This window comes from Centruroides sculpturatus, unplaced genomic scaffold (assembly GCF_000671375.1).
Source record: "Centruroides sculpturatus isolate CEXI.00-Female unplaced genomic scaffold, Cexi_2.0 scaffold491, whole genome shotgun sequence".
Classification (NCBI taxonomy): Eukaryota; Metazoa; Arthropoda; class Arachnida; order Scorpiones; family Buthidae; genus Centruroides; species Centruroides sculpturatus.
In genome coordinates this window covers 16,770-33,695 of record NW_019384702.1, presented here as the reverse complement: position 1 = coordinate 33,695, position 16,926 = coordinate 16,770, and the positions used below count along the sequence as shown (strand labels likewise).

The 16,926-nt window shown below is 29.8% G+C and overlaps 1 protein-coding gene across 1 annotated transcript in view; it reads right to left on the bottom strand.

Moving 5' to 3' along the window:
* Nucleotides 1–11,206, bottom strand: part of LOC111627597 (exocyst complex component 4-like) — a 40,532-nt gene extending 29,326 nt beyond the window's left edge. Inside the window, exons 1-9 of the mRNA XM_023371185.1 lie at nt 11,023–11,206; nt 7,845–7,885; nt 7,678–7,766; nt 6,811–6,873; nt 5,725–5,867; nt 4,523–4,594; nt 4,285–4,428; nt 4,131–4,217; nt 640–709 (exon numbers count right to left, since the gene is read on the bottom strand). Of these exons, the coding sequence (XP_023226953.1) occupies nt 640–709; nt 4,131–4,217; nt 4,285–4,428; nt 4,523–4,594; nt 5,725–5,867; nt 6,811–6,873; nt 7,678–7,766; nt 7,845–7,885; nt 11,023–11,085 (772 nt within the window). The 5' untranslated portion in view covers nt 11,086–11,206. The remainder of the gene's footprint in view (nt 1–639; nt 710–4,130; nt 4,218–4,284; nt 4,429–4,522; nt 4,595–5,724; nt 5,868–6,810; nt 6,874–7,677; nt 7,767–7,844; nt 7,886–11,022) is intronic.
* Nucleotides 11,207–16,926: the final 5,720 nt, after the last annotated feature.

Sequence of the window (16,926 nt, the reverse complement as noted above, 5' to 3'; positions counted from 1 at the left end):
TGGTCAATTTCCTTATTTCTCACCCAACTCTCAGAACCATATGTCAATATAGGTTTAAAAACTGTGTTGTACACAGCTAGTTTTGTCTTATGACTTATTTCTTTCTTGTTCCAGATATATTTGATCANCCTATGGTATTATAAAAACTTAGAAGTTATAAATTTCATAGTTTAAAGTATAATAAATCAAATATTTTCAGAACAATCTTTTCAGGAGGATATATCATTGAAAATTTAGTAAATTAAGAAAAGTTTTCCATATGGATTCATTCCTTTAAAGAATAAGTATATTATTTGTAGTGATATTTTGAATTTAGCAAACTTGACAAAAGGACAAAAGTAAAACTTGACCAGAACTTGAAGACGACATACCAGAAATAAACTACAAATATTTAAGAAAAATGAATTAAATTATTGTTTAGTAAAATTGTCTTGAATGTTTCTGAAAAACTTGATTCAACCAACCCCTTATTTAGCATTGCATGCAGCATTGAAATGGTTAACCATATATATCAATATATATATGGATGATAATACTAAAATTTTTGTAATGTATGCATACAAGCACATATAACTCTTATTTGATATTTGTCAAGGTATGTCATTAAATTTCTTTATTATCAAATATTAATTCACTTACTAGTAATATTTGTAGTTGAAGGTTGACAAACAAACTGTTGACCAACATCAATCATATCCTGCATTTCTCCCTAAATAAATATAAATTAAAAATAAAAATATCTGTCATATAAAACTTTAAATTTGAATTATTAACTTTATTAACTACACTTATGTCTTAATAAAGAATACAGTATGTTTATTCTGTATTTATTCTTTAAATAGTGTGTCTGTTCATATCATTTATATTGCAGCATATTTAAGGGAGTGATGTGGGTGTTGGATTCCTCCATAGAAGCTTTAGGAATAAAATTTAAACTAAAATAACCTGTCCTTAACAACAAATCTAAAATTACATTTTATTAACAGATAATTCAATATCAATTATTTGATTTCTTATTATAACAACAAAAATGAATGTTCAGTTATCAATCACTTTCTTAGACTATGTAATTGTATATTTTTCTAGAAGATCATAGTTTGTATATTGAGTTTGTTCTCAAAGTTTCCTTCTAGATGTATTAGAACATTTGTCTGGAAGATATAAAAGGAATGTACATTTGTCAACAGCAAATCAGTCTAATATTAGCCAGTGATCTAAGCAATAAACAAAAGTGACAAGTGAAATCAAAGTGTATGTAAATAGTGAATTACAGATGATTATTTATTTAGTATAATAAAGCCACTGACTGTATTTTTTATATTATCTTTAGATCACCCCAGAGCAAGATCTTAGTTACACCACTGCATTTATAAATCATTTTATTTTTCTTTATATGAAACGATGTCAATCTTCTTATTTGATTATTTCTCACAAGAATAATATAAATGACACAAAGCTTTCTTTACATCTGTTTAATTCTTTTTCCATTTGCCAAGGTGTGTTTTTGGTCTTTGCTCCTCTTCTGTCAGCTTTTTCCATTAAGGTGTTATACATTTAGTTTTCCAAAAACACACTATTATACATTTTCGGAAAATTGAATGTATAACACCTCAATGGAAAAAGTCAACAGAAGAGGAGCAAAGATCCAAAACACATCTTGGCAAATGGAAAAAGAGAATTAAACAGACATAGAGAAAGCCTTGTGTCATTTATATTACACCTCATTGTAAGAAATAATCAAATCATTTCATTTCTTAAATTGCAGATATATGAATTCGTTAAAACATGATTATAATGCTTTATATTGTAAACAGTTATTTAATTTTTTTTCCTTCTGTTGCTGTACAGATTATTCATAACATTTATTCCTATTATTTTTTAAGAGAAATGTGAGTGGTCAAACATTTAAAACAATTTCATTGAATTATTATATAACTATCATTCAATTAATAATTTCCATTTTGCTTTAAATCATCTTCATTTTACAAGAGTATTGTTTTATATTTATGTTACTGTACAGAATTAATAATTTTTTTATTAGTGAAAAATTTGAACAATGAAGTAATAAACAAAAAAGTTATGTATATTTATACTAGCAGATGAGCCCAGCATTGCTTGGACAAAAAGTAACGATAGAAAAGATTAAGATTATTAGATTATAGCCAATCTTACCCGTTTTCACCGAGTGCAAGAATTAGGTGCCTCCTCTTCAAAAACTAATTAGAAAATTTTTAGATATCTGCTTACCACACTGGAATAACAATAAATAAGACTCATTGCAACCACTAATTGGTGCATAGGTACACTAAGTGATAAATAATAAACGTTTTCATAAATCTTTCTGCGTTCTTCTTCAGGTTTAATAAATTCGAAAAATAAGCTGGATCTTCCAGAATCATTCATAAATATAAATACAAACATAAAATCGAACATTAAGACGAAGAGTTTGAATAAAGTGAATTTATGTGCATGCACTCCCCGTGTCAACTTTACATACAATGGAACACTAAGTATCGTTGAGAATTTTTAGAAAGGTCTAAAAATATGCTCAATTTCCAACATAAATGCAAGAAAGGCATCTAAAATAGTACAGTAGAAGCCGAGTTTTTTGGCATAATTCTTAACCCTCTCCCTCACAGTGGGAATTTCGAAAAATTCCTTCTTAATATGCATTCTCATGGCATACCCTATTAAAATGCAATCAAAAAATGCAAAAAACTGCATCTAAAATAGTATAATAGAAGCCAAGTTCTTCATGGTAAGCCTTAATCCTGTCCCTCTCGCCAGTGGGAGGTTTCGAAAAATCCCTTCTTAGTGTACATTCTCATGACTTACCCTAACTGTGTACCAAATTTCAACTTTCAACTCCTAATCGTTTGGGNATTTCTAGTGTTAAGTTGATTGTTACACACAAACAGGCTACAGTTGTTGTTATACATGTGAAATCTTTATGCAGAAAATATTCATTGCAGAAAAAGATCAGTCACCAATATGAAAACTTAATTTCATTTTTCTCTCTTCATATACATTTAGTTATACATCATAGAAGTGACATTACTATATTTATTAATTTTTATGGTCTACTTCTGAATAATTTGCTATTGAAATAAATTGCATGCTAATAGTAAACATTTTTGGCTCCCTTAACAAGAAATTTTTTTCATTCAAGTTTGAAACTGCTTTCATCTTTAACAATTGTTTCTAATTAAAAAATAAATGTAATTTCTACATTAGTCCTTTTTACTTTTTGTATCACTAAGTTTTATGAAATGTCAATGAGTAAAATTTATAAGTATAACAAACATCATAAAGCCTGATATGTATATAGAAACATCGCCAAACAATTGCCTAAATAATTGAGTTCCGCTAATTTTAATAATTAATAATTTGCTACTAGAAATAGACATTAGATGCCATCTCTTAATATACCTAATTATTAATTTTAATTTAGTTAATAGGTATGCTCAGGGTCTGAGTGGCACAACTGGCAAGCGCACCGCATGGCAAGTGGAGGTTGCGGGTTCAAGCCCCGAGTCAGTTCTTTTCTTTCAGATTGTTCTAAATTATTTAATAAATTATTAAGATTATAATTATTAATTTAGTTCAGAGATGGCACCTAACATCCACCTCTAATAACAAATTATTTAATATTAATTATTAAAATTAGTGGAGTTATAGCCCAATTATTTAGGCAATTGTTTGGTGATGTTTCTGAGTAAAATTTATTCTGTTAAAGATTAAAATAATCAAATTATTAACTTACCTGATGATACTAACAGTTGAGTAGCATGAAGATAATGTTTCTTACTCATATAGCCTTCAAGTTTTTCTGGTACTTCCATTAATGATTCACTAAATACAAATACAAAGAACATTTTTATCAAGATGGGATTAATGGTATGGAATTATGGGATTAAGGCTTGAGAAATATACATATAAAAGTAGTACAATATATATATATATATATATTATAAGAGTATTATATATATATATATATATATTATAAGATGTGTTACTTACTCTTCATTTCCATTATCGTAAGTTTATTTGCTATATCTTAATTGCTATATCAACCTTCTGTTATGTATAGTGAATAAATTTCAAAATAATAATTTACATTTAAATAGTACCTTCTCTTTCATTGCTTCCTTTTGTTCTTGAAGATAAGTATTCATACTTATAGCATGTGAAGAACTATCAAATCTAAAAAGAGAAAACTATAGAAAGAAATTAATTTAATATGAAGTAATTAGCTAATAACAAAATAGAATTTGATAATCTTACTGTTTTTGGTTTAACACTTCTTTTCTTTGCATAAAATGAAGAAATATCGCTTGCAGCAGTAACTTCAGAAAATGCTGGAGGAGCCTGCTGTCTGTTTGTAGTAGTATTTTGAATGTCAAGATACTGTCCAGCAAGAATCTCTAACTGTAATATATCAATAAAAAAATGCAAATGTAAGTAATATTTTATAAGTCTGAAATAAAACTCTTCTAATATCAAAACAACAAAATTACATTACCACTGTCTGAACTTTGGACCATATGTCAGGCATTTCATATAACAGCAACTCTCCATGTTGTGAATTTGATGACTAAAATACATTTTAAAAATTCAGATAAATATAAAGATCTTTTTCTGTGCAATTAAATCATCATAATATATTTATTTAATAAATCAGGTATTAAATTAATAAGGAAGCATCTAATTTGCTTCATGTTTTATGTCTTGAAGCTATCATTATATAACAACAATATCTAAAAATAAATGTCATGATTTACAGTTAATATATTATTATATATGTATAATATATTGTAATAATGTATAATATATTGTAATAATGTATAATATATTGTNGTTCATAACCTTTGCCAAAACATTAAGTTTATATCTTTTATGTACAACCCTGTGCAAAAAGTAAGTATTAGATCACCCTGTTGTGATCCTATATTTGATGAAAAAGCTTTTCAAGTTATTTACTTTATCAATTATTATATAATTTACAAGAAAATGTAATTTATGCATATTTCTTATTTAAATTTAAAATATACACATCAATATAAGCCCTTTCATATTGTACCTATGATTTAAAAACAAAAATTTTAAAGAATGAATTACTGACAGTATCTAACATAAAATTATTGAAAATTGAACTCAGTAGGATTAGAGTTAGATGTAGGGATTAGATGTTAGTTTTATAAACATCAACAGTTTAGAATTGAGCTACAGTGGTACTTTATACTTTGAGTAACTCTCCTTCAAACAGTCCAGAGTTTGAATGCTAAATTTGATCAAGTTCAAGCAATGCTTCTAAGTTCAAACTGCACATGCAGTGAAAAAAATGCTCTTGCTGCATAAACACCATATATTGTGTGCCCATGTCATCACTTGCTGTCATTGTGAAAACAACTCTCGTGTTACACTTGTTTTTTTTTTTCAGTGCTTCTTTGCTTTATTTTTGTGTGTTTAGTTACATATATAATCCCCATTACAGCATCCAAGAAAACTGTGGAAGTAACAAAGCTTAAGAGAAAGGTTCTTTTGACTTATTTATTTATTGTGCTTAACATTATCAATCAGTTACTGTTATCAATATAGAGTTCCAAAATGATTATATTAATTAGATTTTACTTTATATAATTTACATTAAAGAATAATTAAAATAAATTCCTTTTAGAACTTTTGTATTAATATATAATTAATTAATTTTAAATTCATTAATACATACATTTCATCTAACATTGATAGAATGTGCTTATGCTCTACAGATTCAAGCCATAATTTTCGTAATTCATCTCTCTTACAATGAAGCAGCATTTTGCAAGTAGTTAACTTCTCTTTTACTGCTGTAATCTTCTCTCTTGAAGCTAAAAAACATACATAAATTTATAAGCATATATAAATTTGATAAGACTTTTCACTTTGTAAATAATACAATTATCATAAAAACCTAATTATAAAAATAATCTATTTGAAGAATTAAACATTAATTATAGTTATGTTTATTCACTAATATACAAGTTATATAATATATGTAAATATATTAATTTATTCAACAAATTATATTAAACAACATAAAATAAAGTTTATATGCAGATTAAAATTATTTTTTGGAATTATAACGTAACTGATTAGTGTATTTACTGTCATTAAAAACAGGTAATTACTAATAAATTAAGCAAGACAAATGGTTCTGTCCTGTAAAGAAAACTCTATTTTTATTTTTATTCCAGTCAATAAAAGCACAGAACACATACAATAAACCTTATATACTAAAATACATTAATTCCAATCTTAGTTAATTCTTTAGATTTTTAATAAAATTACAAATCAATTTAACCAAACTTTAATTTAATAAGTTTAGTTTTTGTAATGTAACATTGTAAATTCTTATTTTATAACTGTGTTTTAATAGATTACTACTCTATCAACATTCATGTTGCTCAAGTAAATGCAAATGATATTGTAAAGGATAGAAAGATGTTTCATTTAATGTCTGCTTGTGACTCCTAAACATATATTATACTTCAGTCTAAAAAAATAAGATAATCTGGAATTTTATTACTGTATATAAATATAATTACATTTTGTATGTATATGTGTAGTATAATTATATGAAAGTGAGTTAATAAACTTTTATAAAAAAAAAATAAAACTGGTGGTAGATCATCAGTACTTTTGAATTTCTCTTACTCATGAAAGTAGATCACACTAAACTATAAGTTAGCCAGTATTAATATATTTGATTTTTTACTAATTTAAGAAATAATTATTGTTATAACAAAAACAGAACATATATAAATAACCTACTTGTAACTCTTTTAGAAATATTGGTAAATGCCTGCATTGCTGTTGAAAGATCTTCATGATGAGCTAAAAATATTAAAATGAAATCATTAAACAAAACTGTTTATAGTAATAACAATTATTTGACAAAAATATCTTGAAGATCTGAATTAATTATTATACATCATTTAATTATGCATTTAATCATTAATTTTTAAATGTAGCCTATAATTTATATTAATTACATATTTGTTAATTGTAACCAGAACTGCAGAATATGTTTGATCATGCAAACAAAGTTTGGGGAAACTTGCAGTAGAATAAAATATTATGGTAATAACAGCAAAACATGGAGAAGTATATTGGCTAAGACTATGGACATTAATTGGGGAGATTCACCAAAATGCAAGAATTGTATGTTTTAAGAGAGAAACTGAAATGTTGTTTACTTTGTTTCTGGTCAGTTCAATTACTTAATACATTGCTGCTACTTATGCAGTTAATGTTTGCAGTAAGTATGCATTGAGTTATGGAATCACTGTTTTGATTTTTATAAAACCAAAATCAGGCTTTAAAAAGTACCAAAAAAAGAAATCCAATTTTATTTAAAAACTATTTTTGATACTATTTAATTGGTGAACTTTTGTGTTGGCTTGAATTTAAAAATATTTATTCATTCCCCTCATGGAAAATTTCAAATTAACGAACTGTGTTTAAAAACTTTTCTGAATTGTCTTGATTACACAGCTGAACAGAAGTTAATTTTCCTTTATTTTTCATATTTTTCCATAGATTTATTATAAAATAGAAATATTAACATTGAAATATATTTTAAAACATCATCGAAATATGATTTATTTCAAAATTCAGATAATTATACAATTTTAATACCTGCAACGAGATCTTCTAATCTTTGATCACTTCGTTTGAATTCTTTTTGAAGTTTTGCTTTCTCTTGATCTCTCTCAGTATTATTTTGACTATTATAAATAAAAAATAAATTATATGAATTCTTACTGATTAGTTCATCACAAATATTAAAATTAAATTAAACTTACCTAGCTGTCAGTGTCCGAATTACAGACATCAAAAGACCAGTCTAAACATATTGAAAACAATTATATTATATGATCTGAACTAATACTACACAAATGTTATAATATATAAATTAAACAAAAATATTTATGTACAGGTATACCTCGCCTTATGTCGGTAATTCATTCCAGGAGAGGCAACTTAAGTCGAAAAACGATGTAAGTTGAATTTACTTGTCACTAGGCTAAATCACAAATAACCATTCCCAGTTCTGTACTTTATTTATAAATGCATTTTTAATAACATATTGTTAATAAGAATCTATTTTAAGCTTACAAACAAATAAATTTTAGTTTTTAATATAATACAGAAAAAAGTAATCTAAATTTACAAATTCATGTACTGTACGTACAGTACATACTTGTAAATGTACATGTTTATAATTTGGCAATGTTTACAGTACATCGTGAACTCTTTATTTGTGAATGTGGTTTGCTCTAAGACATTATAAAATAAGATAATTTTGTAAGGTTAAATAACAAATACAGTTATTAAAATTATCTTGCAACAATAGAAAATAAACTAATTTATATTAAATTTACCAATATTGAGTGGCGCTGGCAACCATGCCAAACAGTAGATATTGGAACTACAGTGGAAAAAACCAATATTGAGCACTTAAAGACTACTAAATAAGACGACAACACAGTCACCGATGTTTTCATGTTTCATTCTTTAGGATTTATGATGACTATATTAACATTTACTGTAAATGTACATATTTTAATATGATTTTATGTGCTTTAATGCTTTTCTAGTAATATTACGACTTCAATATTTGTGGCAGATGGATGTAAAGTCAAATAAAATGACTTAAACTTGATTTTTATTTTTCCATATATTTTTTTGACAAACGACATATAATCGAGGGCGACGTAACTCGAGGTATACCTGTATAATATTGTTATATCAATAAAATTAAGATTTAAACACGATGATTGTGTCTTCACTTAATGTTACTATTTTAGAAAGTAAAAAATATTGAGCATTAATAATTTGAAGTACACTGTAAACACAATACAATATAGCTTCATAAAGAAGCAAAAACATTTATAATACAGCAAAAAGTTGGCTTCCAACTCCACATCTTTTAATATTTGATAAAAGTAAATTTCCAGTATCCAAATTGTACTTTATTACCATAAAATATAGAAATTAATTTATTTATTACAATTGTTACAGATAATATCTGACAGGATAAGAAAGAACCTCACCAATTACAAATCCTGTAACATAAACTCACTTTTAACACAAACAAATTTTTTGGACTCCATAGCCCATGTTACATTAGATCTATGGTATGTTTCAAAAATCATTTTATAAATCATCACACTGTATTAGCTATATAAATGTCTACTTTATATAAAACTTTGTCAATTTATCACTTAACTTCTGGTATTAAATGTTATAAACAAACAGTACAATCTAATTATTTAATTAATTCAGTGCATATTACTCAAAAATGTCTGAATTAAGCATCAGATTTTCTTCATTTTACAACTTTATATAGGTAAAACTTATCAAATAAAACATTTATTATAATTTGTTAATTAAAGTAAAATTCCTATATTTAGCAAATTTCATACCTAAACAATGTTTTTATTAAAAGTCCAGATTAATTCATTTATGGAAAACAATTTCAATATTTCTGGTTCTATATGTATTTCTTATTATCATTACTCATTACCAAAATCACACATGAAGTGTAAAATACTTAACACAAACAGAAATTCTGTTAAACCACCAAAAATGCAAAAGGAACCAGTATCTTCAAAAGAACTTCTGTTCATTTTATGATAAAAGTATAGTATAAAAGTTATATTTCCTGATGCAAATAAACACATATTCCAACTAAGTATCACTATATATCAACTGTATTTTTATTTGATGTTTTTCAGTATCTTTTTCTTCTTCATAACATATTAAACAGCATCCAACGATCAACAACAGAATGAGTTCAAAATCTCCATGCAGAAGATTGTGTCCTGCATTTCCCAATTACAGAATATTTCAATATAGTGCATAATGGATTAAATGAACATCTGACATGCAATGGCCTTCTCAAAGTCCATAGTCAACATGTGTCAATATGTTTTGTATATTGTGAAAGAAAAAATTTCTCAACTCGACCTTACAACAGTTAATACCTAAACCCAGCTGCTGGGTATTATTTTAATGATTTACAATTATCAACAAGAAAGATGTTGTTCAGAACACAAAACAAAAAAGTTAAAATTTATATGGAAACCGAAGAAAAACTGGCATGCATAGAAAATTTATGACCATTCCATATTACTTCTAGTCGACTATTTAAAGCTGTTTTGGATTTTTACTTTTTTTTCATTACAATATGTAATAACACAAAAAGCAAAATTTATATATGAAAATGAAGTTTGTTCTATACTTCTCATAGGAAAAAAAAAAAAAACATTTTTATTAGACCCTCGTTTACATTATGAAAAAAATAATTCAATCATGGGAGTTGTTCACTCAATGGTCGATTATTTATGGCGATTGACAATTGGATTTTCCTTCATCGAGAGTCAAACAAATGTGCCAACCATGAAAGGATAAACTCAATAATAGGCACTTTGTAGAAAATATGTACCCAAAACACCAAGTCTCATTATCTTCTAAAGAACCGACACCTCATTACGTGATCGGCTACCTGAAGCCATGTTGCGCAATGAATTTTCCCATCACGGCAAGTGAGGCACCCATTATTCTTACATGACATCAAGAACGAGGTTGTCATATGATACTTTCCGTGAAGACGGGCGATCTAAATCCGCTCCAACAGACTAATTACGCACCAACTTTGGCTCACATGGTCGACAACAAGAGCCCCCGCCCTATTCCACTCTAGATAAACTGCACAAGCTGTATTATTAATTAATATATATTTTAAAGGGGAGAATTTATTATTGCAGATAAGAAATGATACCAGAATGTACATAGTATTAAATTTAATATAAACTTAAAGCATTCTTTTTATTTGTTTCATGTAATTTTAAGCAATTCAACTTAAAGATATACAAAAATCAAATATGTTACTTTTAGATAATTTCTCTATATACGTATACACGTGCGAATTATCTAAAAGTAACTCCTACCATAACGTCAAAAACTTAGTTTACTGACCGATTCTTTAGGTGATTTAACGGCTCTGGGAGGCCTAACGGGTCCCTCCATGTGTCCAGGCATTATGTCGATGCTTTATATTTTTTACAGAGTTTATTAAACGACTTAAAAGACCGATAAACCCTAACACAAACAAACCATGATCAAAAGTGAAGCTAATGTTGACAAATGTCACGCCCTCTTGTTTTCTTACACTCTTAAAAATAATAATGTATTTTTTTTTTTTTATTTTTCTTTATTTAAAATAATTTTAGATTTAATATATCNTCATGGCTTTGTTATTATTATTGTGGTTTTAGGTCCTTTACCGCTCTGAGAGCACAAAAAGGCCTCATGGTTCATGGCTTATCAGTGGCCAAGCGGTTCCGTTCTTTGAACACTGGTAATTCGGTCGTGGGTTCGCGCCTCACTTGGCCACCTGGAGTTTTCTGGGTTTTCTCCACGTCTGTAACGCCTAAATAGGGGCCAGTTTCCCTTAAAAAGACATCCCGGAAGGCATCACCCTAGGCAGATCGCCCGAGTGTTTCGTTACCGTAACTGAAACAAACCAAACACCTAGCTAGAAGCTTCTTAACCTATGCAAAAACACTTTATCTCACTGAGAATTATTTATTAACGTAAAGAAGAACGTTTTCAACCAGTTCTACAGGCCATCTTAAGGTTTTTAAAAATCATGGAATATTCATAACTGTTGTTTTTTGTATAAAACAGTTTTAAGAACACATTTAAAATACAAAATTCTTTGAAATATTGAGCTATTTGAATCCAAAGAATAAATTACAGTAATATATATACAATTTAAAATAATAAAACAGATTAAAAGAACGTTGGTTAAAGGTTGAAAATGTTCGTTACGATTAATAAATAATTCTCAGTGAGATAAAATGTTTTCGCGTAGGTATAACATAAAAGCAATTATTTTCAAAGTTTTACAAGATTTTTTTTATTTAAAGAAAGCCGAAACCAAAGAGGTAGAATTAGTTAATGTTACGGGAAACACAATAGAAACGATTGGAAAATTTGATTTAGCGTTTAGAATTGGGCGATTGCTATAACGCAGAGTCCCAGATAACAGAATGTAATGACGGAATCTTCGGTATAGATATACAATGAAATTGCATTCTAAGGATTAGCGAACCTCAATAATATTGTTAATAACAACACAACGTAAATAAAAACGATAATGAATCAAATATGGAAGGGATACAAATGGATTTAAAGGATAATTAATAATAATGGAAACTAGAAGATGAACCCGGCGTTGTTCCGGCAATAACGACAAACATTAAGAATATTGTACAGTAGAAAAATAAAGAATATTGAAAATGCGTTAGGTAAAAATTTATCATACCAAGTGAACCATCTAAGATAACCTTTGTAATTACATAAATCAAATACTATAGTATAATAAATATTAAAATGAAAACTATACAACGAGTTTGGTTATTTTAGCCTACCACTGTCGTTTCAAATATCACAATTTTTTCTCTACCTCTAAGAATGTTACCTCTAAGGGTGAGACTATAAAGACGCGAGCGATCGAATTTTCCGAGCGAGCGAGAATGTGTGGCGAGAAGAGGCGAGACGCGATAAATATCAAACACTGCCATATATGTATGCAAAAATCAGAAATTTGCTATCGCCAACAATATTTTTCGCCTCTCGCTTGAGATAAGAAATTCATCTTTTAGTCCGACGAAGCTTAGGATGGAGATGGAGTTCTTGAATGATAAAAACATTCCATTGTGTCCAAAAAACTTAATCCTTCAAATTTGCCACATTGCCAGCCAATCGAGGATTTCTTTGGATATTTGGCACAAATAGTATACGAGAAAGGTCGGCCAGAAAAAATACCACACTACTGATTTCTTCACTTTTTTCCCTAATATTGATGGACTTCATTTTGATTCAGACGCATGTAGCACCTTGTGTTGCTATACAAAGCCCTTTATGAACACGTTACGAAACCAAAACTAACTGCAAACTACATCTTAAATCAAAAGATTTATTGTAGAATCTTTATAATTAACCGTTATTACCAAGAATATATTTTATTGATGTTACTTTTCAATAACGCACAACAAGTAATGTACAATAATCGTTCGCAATAAGGATATTCGAGCGGTCGAGAGGGCAGTCTACCGTTCTGGAGGATCCGAAATCGAATCCGGACAGATCGAAAAAGCCCAGGAAATCTTTTAATTTGTATCGGAAACCGTCCCTTATCACCCTGTCGCGCCATTGCGGGCCTGGTCGAATCCATAATAAACTCGCTAAAAGAGGCCTTCTTAATGCCCACAGGGCAGAAAGAGTTATAATAAATAATAATAAGGGTCATTAAAACAGAAATAAATAAATATGCATCGATTTAAAAAAAATCAAGTATTTTTACATCAGCTTCATCGTCACGCAAAAATGCAACAATATAGGCAACAATACATTTTCTATTGTTTTCACTTTCTTTGTTGTAAGAGTAGCCGAAAAAAGCTTTAGTGATTTTTTTTGCTTTATTTCTAGAAGATAACTGCTTCGGATATAAATGTGAGTAATATTTTGACAGACTACGCAATATGCTATACAAATATTATGATAAAAAATAGAATTACCGATCTAGAAATTTATCATTGGGTAATCATAAAGTTCTTAATGGTAGAAAAAGGTTGAATGGTCTCATTTCGGACGAGTATGCTAGAAAACACCAGATTTCACAGGAAACAAAACACAACTCTAAATCTGTCAAACTCAAAAAACAAATTAAATTTTGTTTTCATGTTTGTTTAAGTTATGGCAACGCAACATTTGGGCGATCTGCCTAGAAGAATGCCTTTCGGGAAGTCTTTTTAAGGGAAACTGGCCCCTGTTTAGGAGTTACAGATGTAGAGAAAACCCGGAAAATTCCGCGTGGCTAGCCCGTCCGAGCGAGGCGCGAACCCACGACCGAACTCCCAGTGTTCAGGGAACGAAAACCACTTGGCCACTGGTGAACCAATTTTGTTTTCAAATTTAATTTCGTTCGATGAAGCATTAAAATTTGACAAATACTTGATGGAACTATAATATATGAAAAACAGGAATTTGATTACGATACAAAAATTTACAACTACAGACAATCTACAGGGGCCGGAAGGCAAACAATTAAGTTTACAGCCTATCACTCTATATAGGACTAAGAAATTCTCGGAAGATGGTCCGAGAATTTCTTAGTCCGATGATCCATTTTGGATATGTGGGGTTCTCGTTCTTCACCACCGGGTTATCCCATTGGGGCCTGACCGAATTCAAAATGGGCTTGATAAAAAAAAAAAGGCGTATACACATTTTTAGCTGAGAAACGAGATCGTTCAACTTTCCCTCGTAATACTTTCTCTGAAAGAATTTATTCTACCCTTTACGTTTTCAGTGATATTGTAAAATCAGCTTAACACTGAATTATAATAATAATAAATTTTATTATATTTATTTTGTAAGATATTAATGTTGGTTCAGTTGGTTTACATACTTTAAGGAAGAATTTAAAATAATTTTAGAAATTCATAAATAACTAATACCTGGTGATCTCAAATAATTTAAAATGCTTCCATAACTGCGAAATTACTGCTGAGAAAAGGCTCCAGAACTCTACAAGTTAAAAAAACTACATTGTCATTCTAAGACAATTGGGAATAATACCCATGGGCGGCCCTAGCCAGGTTTTCAGGTGGTGCGAGATCTCATTATGGCACCCCCTGTAGAGACTAAACTGATAACGTACAATTTTTTTCATATTATTAATAACTCAGACCTCCGAAAGATTTTTTTAAATAACTCTTTCCGCCCTGTGGGCACTAAGAGGGCCTCTTTTTGCAAGCCCCATTATGGGTTCGGCCAGGCCCACAATGGGGCTGCCGGGTGGTGAGGGACGGGGCCCTGACATATCCGAACTGACCACCCCCCGAAAAATTCCTGGGAATTTTATGACTCGTTCGGATTCGAGCCCCGGTCCCCCAGAGCGGTAAGCTGCCACCTTGACCGCTCGCCCATCCGGCCGCTAACCTTCAAAAGATTAATATAATAATACTATGGATGAGAAACGATAACGACGGTAAATGGAGAGTTAACTTGACCCTTGTTCATTCAGAGGTATCGCAAGCTGTTGATGTTTTCTTCTCTCCCCATTGTCGATGGAATCTCTTAATTTTAGGTTGTTTTTTTTTTTTTTTTTTACTTTTCCCGCTCTGTGGGCACTAAGAGGGCCTCTTATAGCAGGCCCATTATGGGTTCGGCCAAGCCCACAATGGAGAGACCGGTGGTGAGGGACGGGGCCCGGCTTATCAGAACGGACCACCCCTCGAAAAATTCCTGGGGATTCCTTGAACTGTCCGGATTCGATCCCGGGTCCCCCAGAGTGGTAGGCTGCCACCTTGGCCGCTCGGCCATCCGGCCTCTTAACTTTAGGTTATGGAGATATAGCACACATTTCAGGATCATGTTTTATATTCTCACAACCCAGTTCACTCTTGTGTAAAATCTATAGCGTGGTACTAGTATGGATGAGAAACAATAACAGTGAAAAAAAAAAAACAATATTTCTTTCACAAAGCAGTATTTATTTAATTTCTTTCATAAGACGATATTCATAACAATATTTATTTAAATTGCTATTGGCACAGACAACGCTCACATCAAGCAAAAAACAAATTTACTTCGTAAATGAATTTAAAATTGAAACAAATTAAGAAAAAAAATAAATTCTGGCGTAATAAACACTAGTATTGTCAGTAGCGTAGCGTAGTGGGGGCGGCAGGGGCGGCCCGCCCCGGGCGGCACTTTTAGGGGGCGGCAAAATTTCACAATAAATAATAATAATATCTCGTAAAAATTTGAACCATTTCATTTCATATTTCTATCGCACCTACGATTCGGACATTGAAATGAGCATTGTATGTTATGTGTACAACATCTATACCTGAGCATTGTAATTTCTTTGTGTACAACATGTAATGCACCAAAGCGGAGCCGGTCTGTATATATATATTTTATATGTACAATAAAATAATGAATGAATGAATGAATGAATTGAAATGAGCACGGAATATTTTATTACTTATTCTGTGACGAAACTGAATTTTAGTCTTTTAAGGGAAAGGCGAAATTTTCCACTGCCCCGGGCGGCTGACACCCACGCTACTCCACTGAGTATTGTGTTGTATTCCAAAGACACATGGCAAGTTTTCCATCAAATATCTTTTTTTAGTTGAGTCGACTCAACTAATAAAGATATTTGATGGAAAACTTGCCATGTGTCTTTGGAATACAACACAATACTAGTGTTTACTACGCCAGAATTATAAAACAGGATACGGTTTCAAAAAACAAATAAAAAAAATAAATTATATTTCGGCGAGTAGGGTTAAGTAGTAATAAAGTGATCGGGTTTTATTTTTTTCGCATCTATCGTTGCATTTTCGGCGCCTTCACTATGACGGCGCCCGGTGCGGTCACACAGTTCGCACCGCCCTAGGGCCGCCCCTGATAACACCACAAAAGATACCGTTACTCAGCTTAACACTGAACTAAATAGCTTAAATAATTACAGTAATTTTAGAACAATTCATATATCTAGATAAGTTTGAAGTAAACAATTTAAGAATTAAACAATTATTCCAACATTTGATTATTATGCCTTTTTGTCATTTTTTTTATCTATTTATAATTTATTTTGTATACTAGTACTTTCTATGTATTAACAGGACTTATTATACTGGGATATAATAAGACCCAGTTTAATAAGTCCTGTTAATACATAGAAAGTTCTAGTATATAAAATAAATTATAACTATTCCAACAATTCTTTCCACACTTATTATTGAAGAAACAATACTTGTGACAACAACGAAGATAATTTCAAGTATTGTAAAACTTATA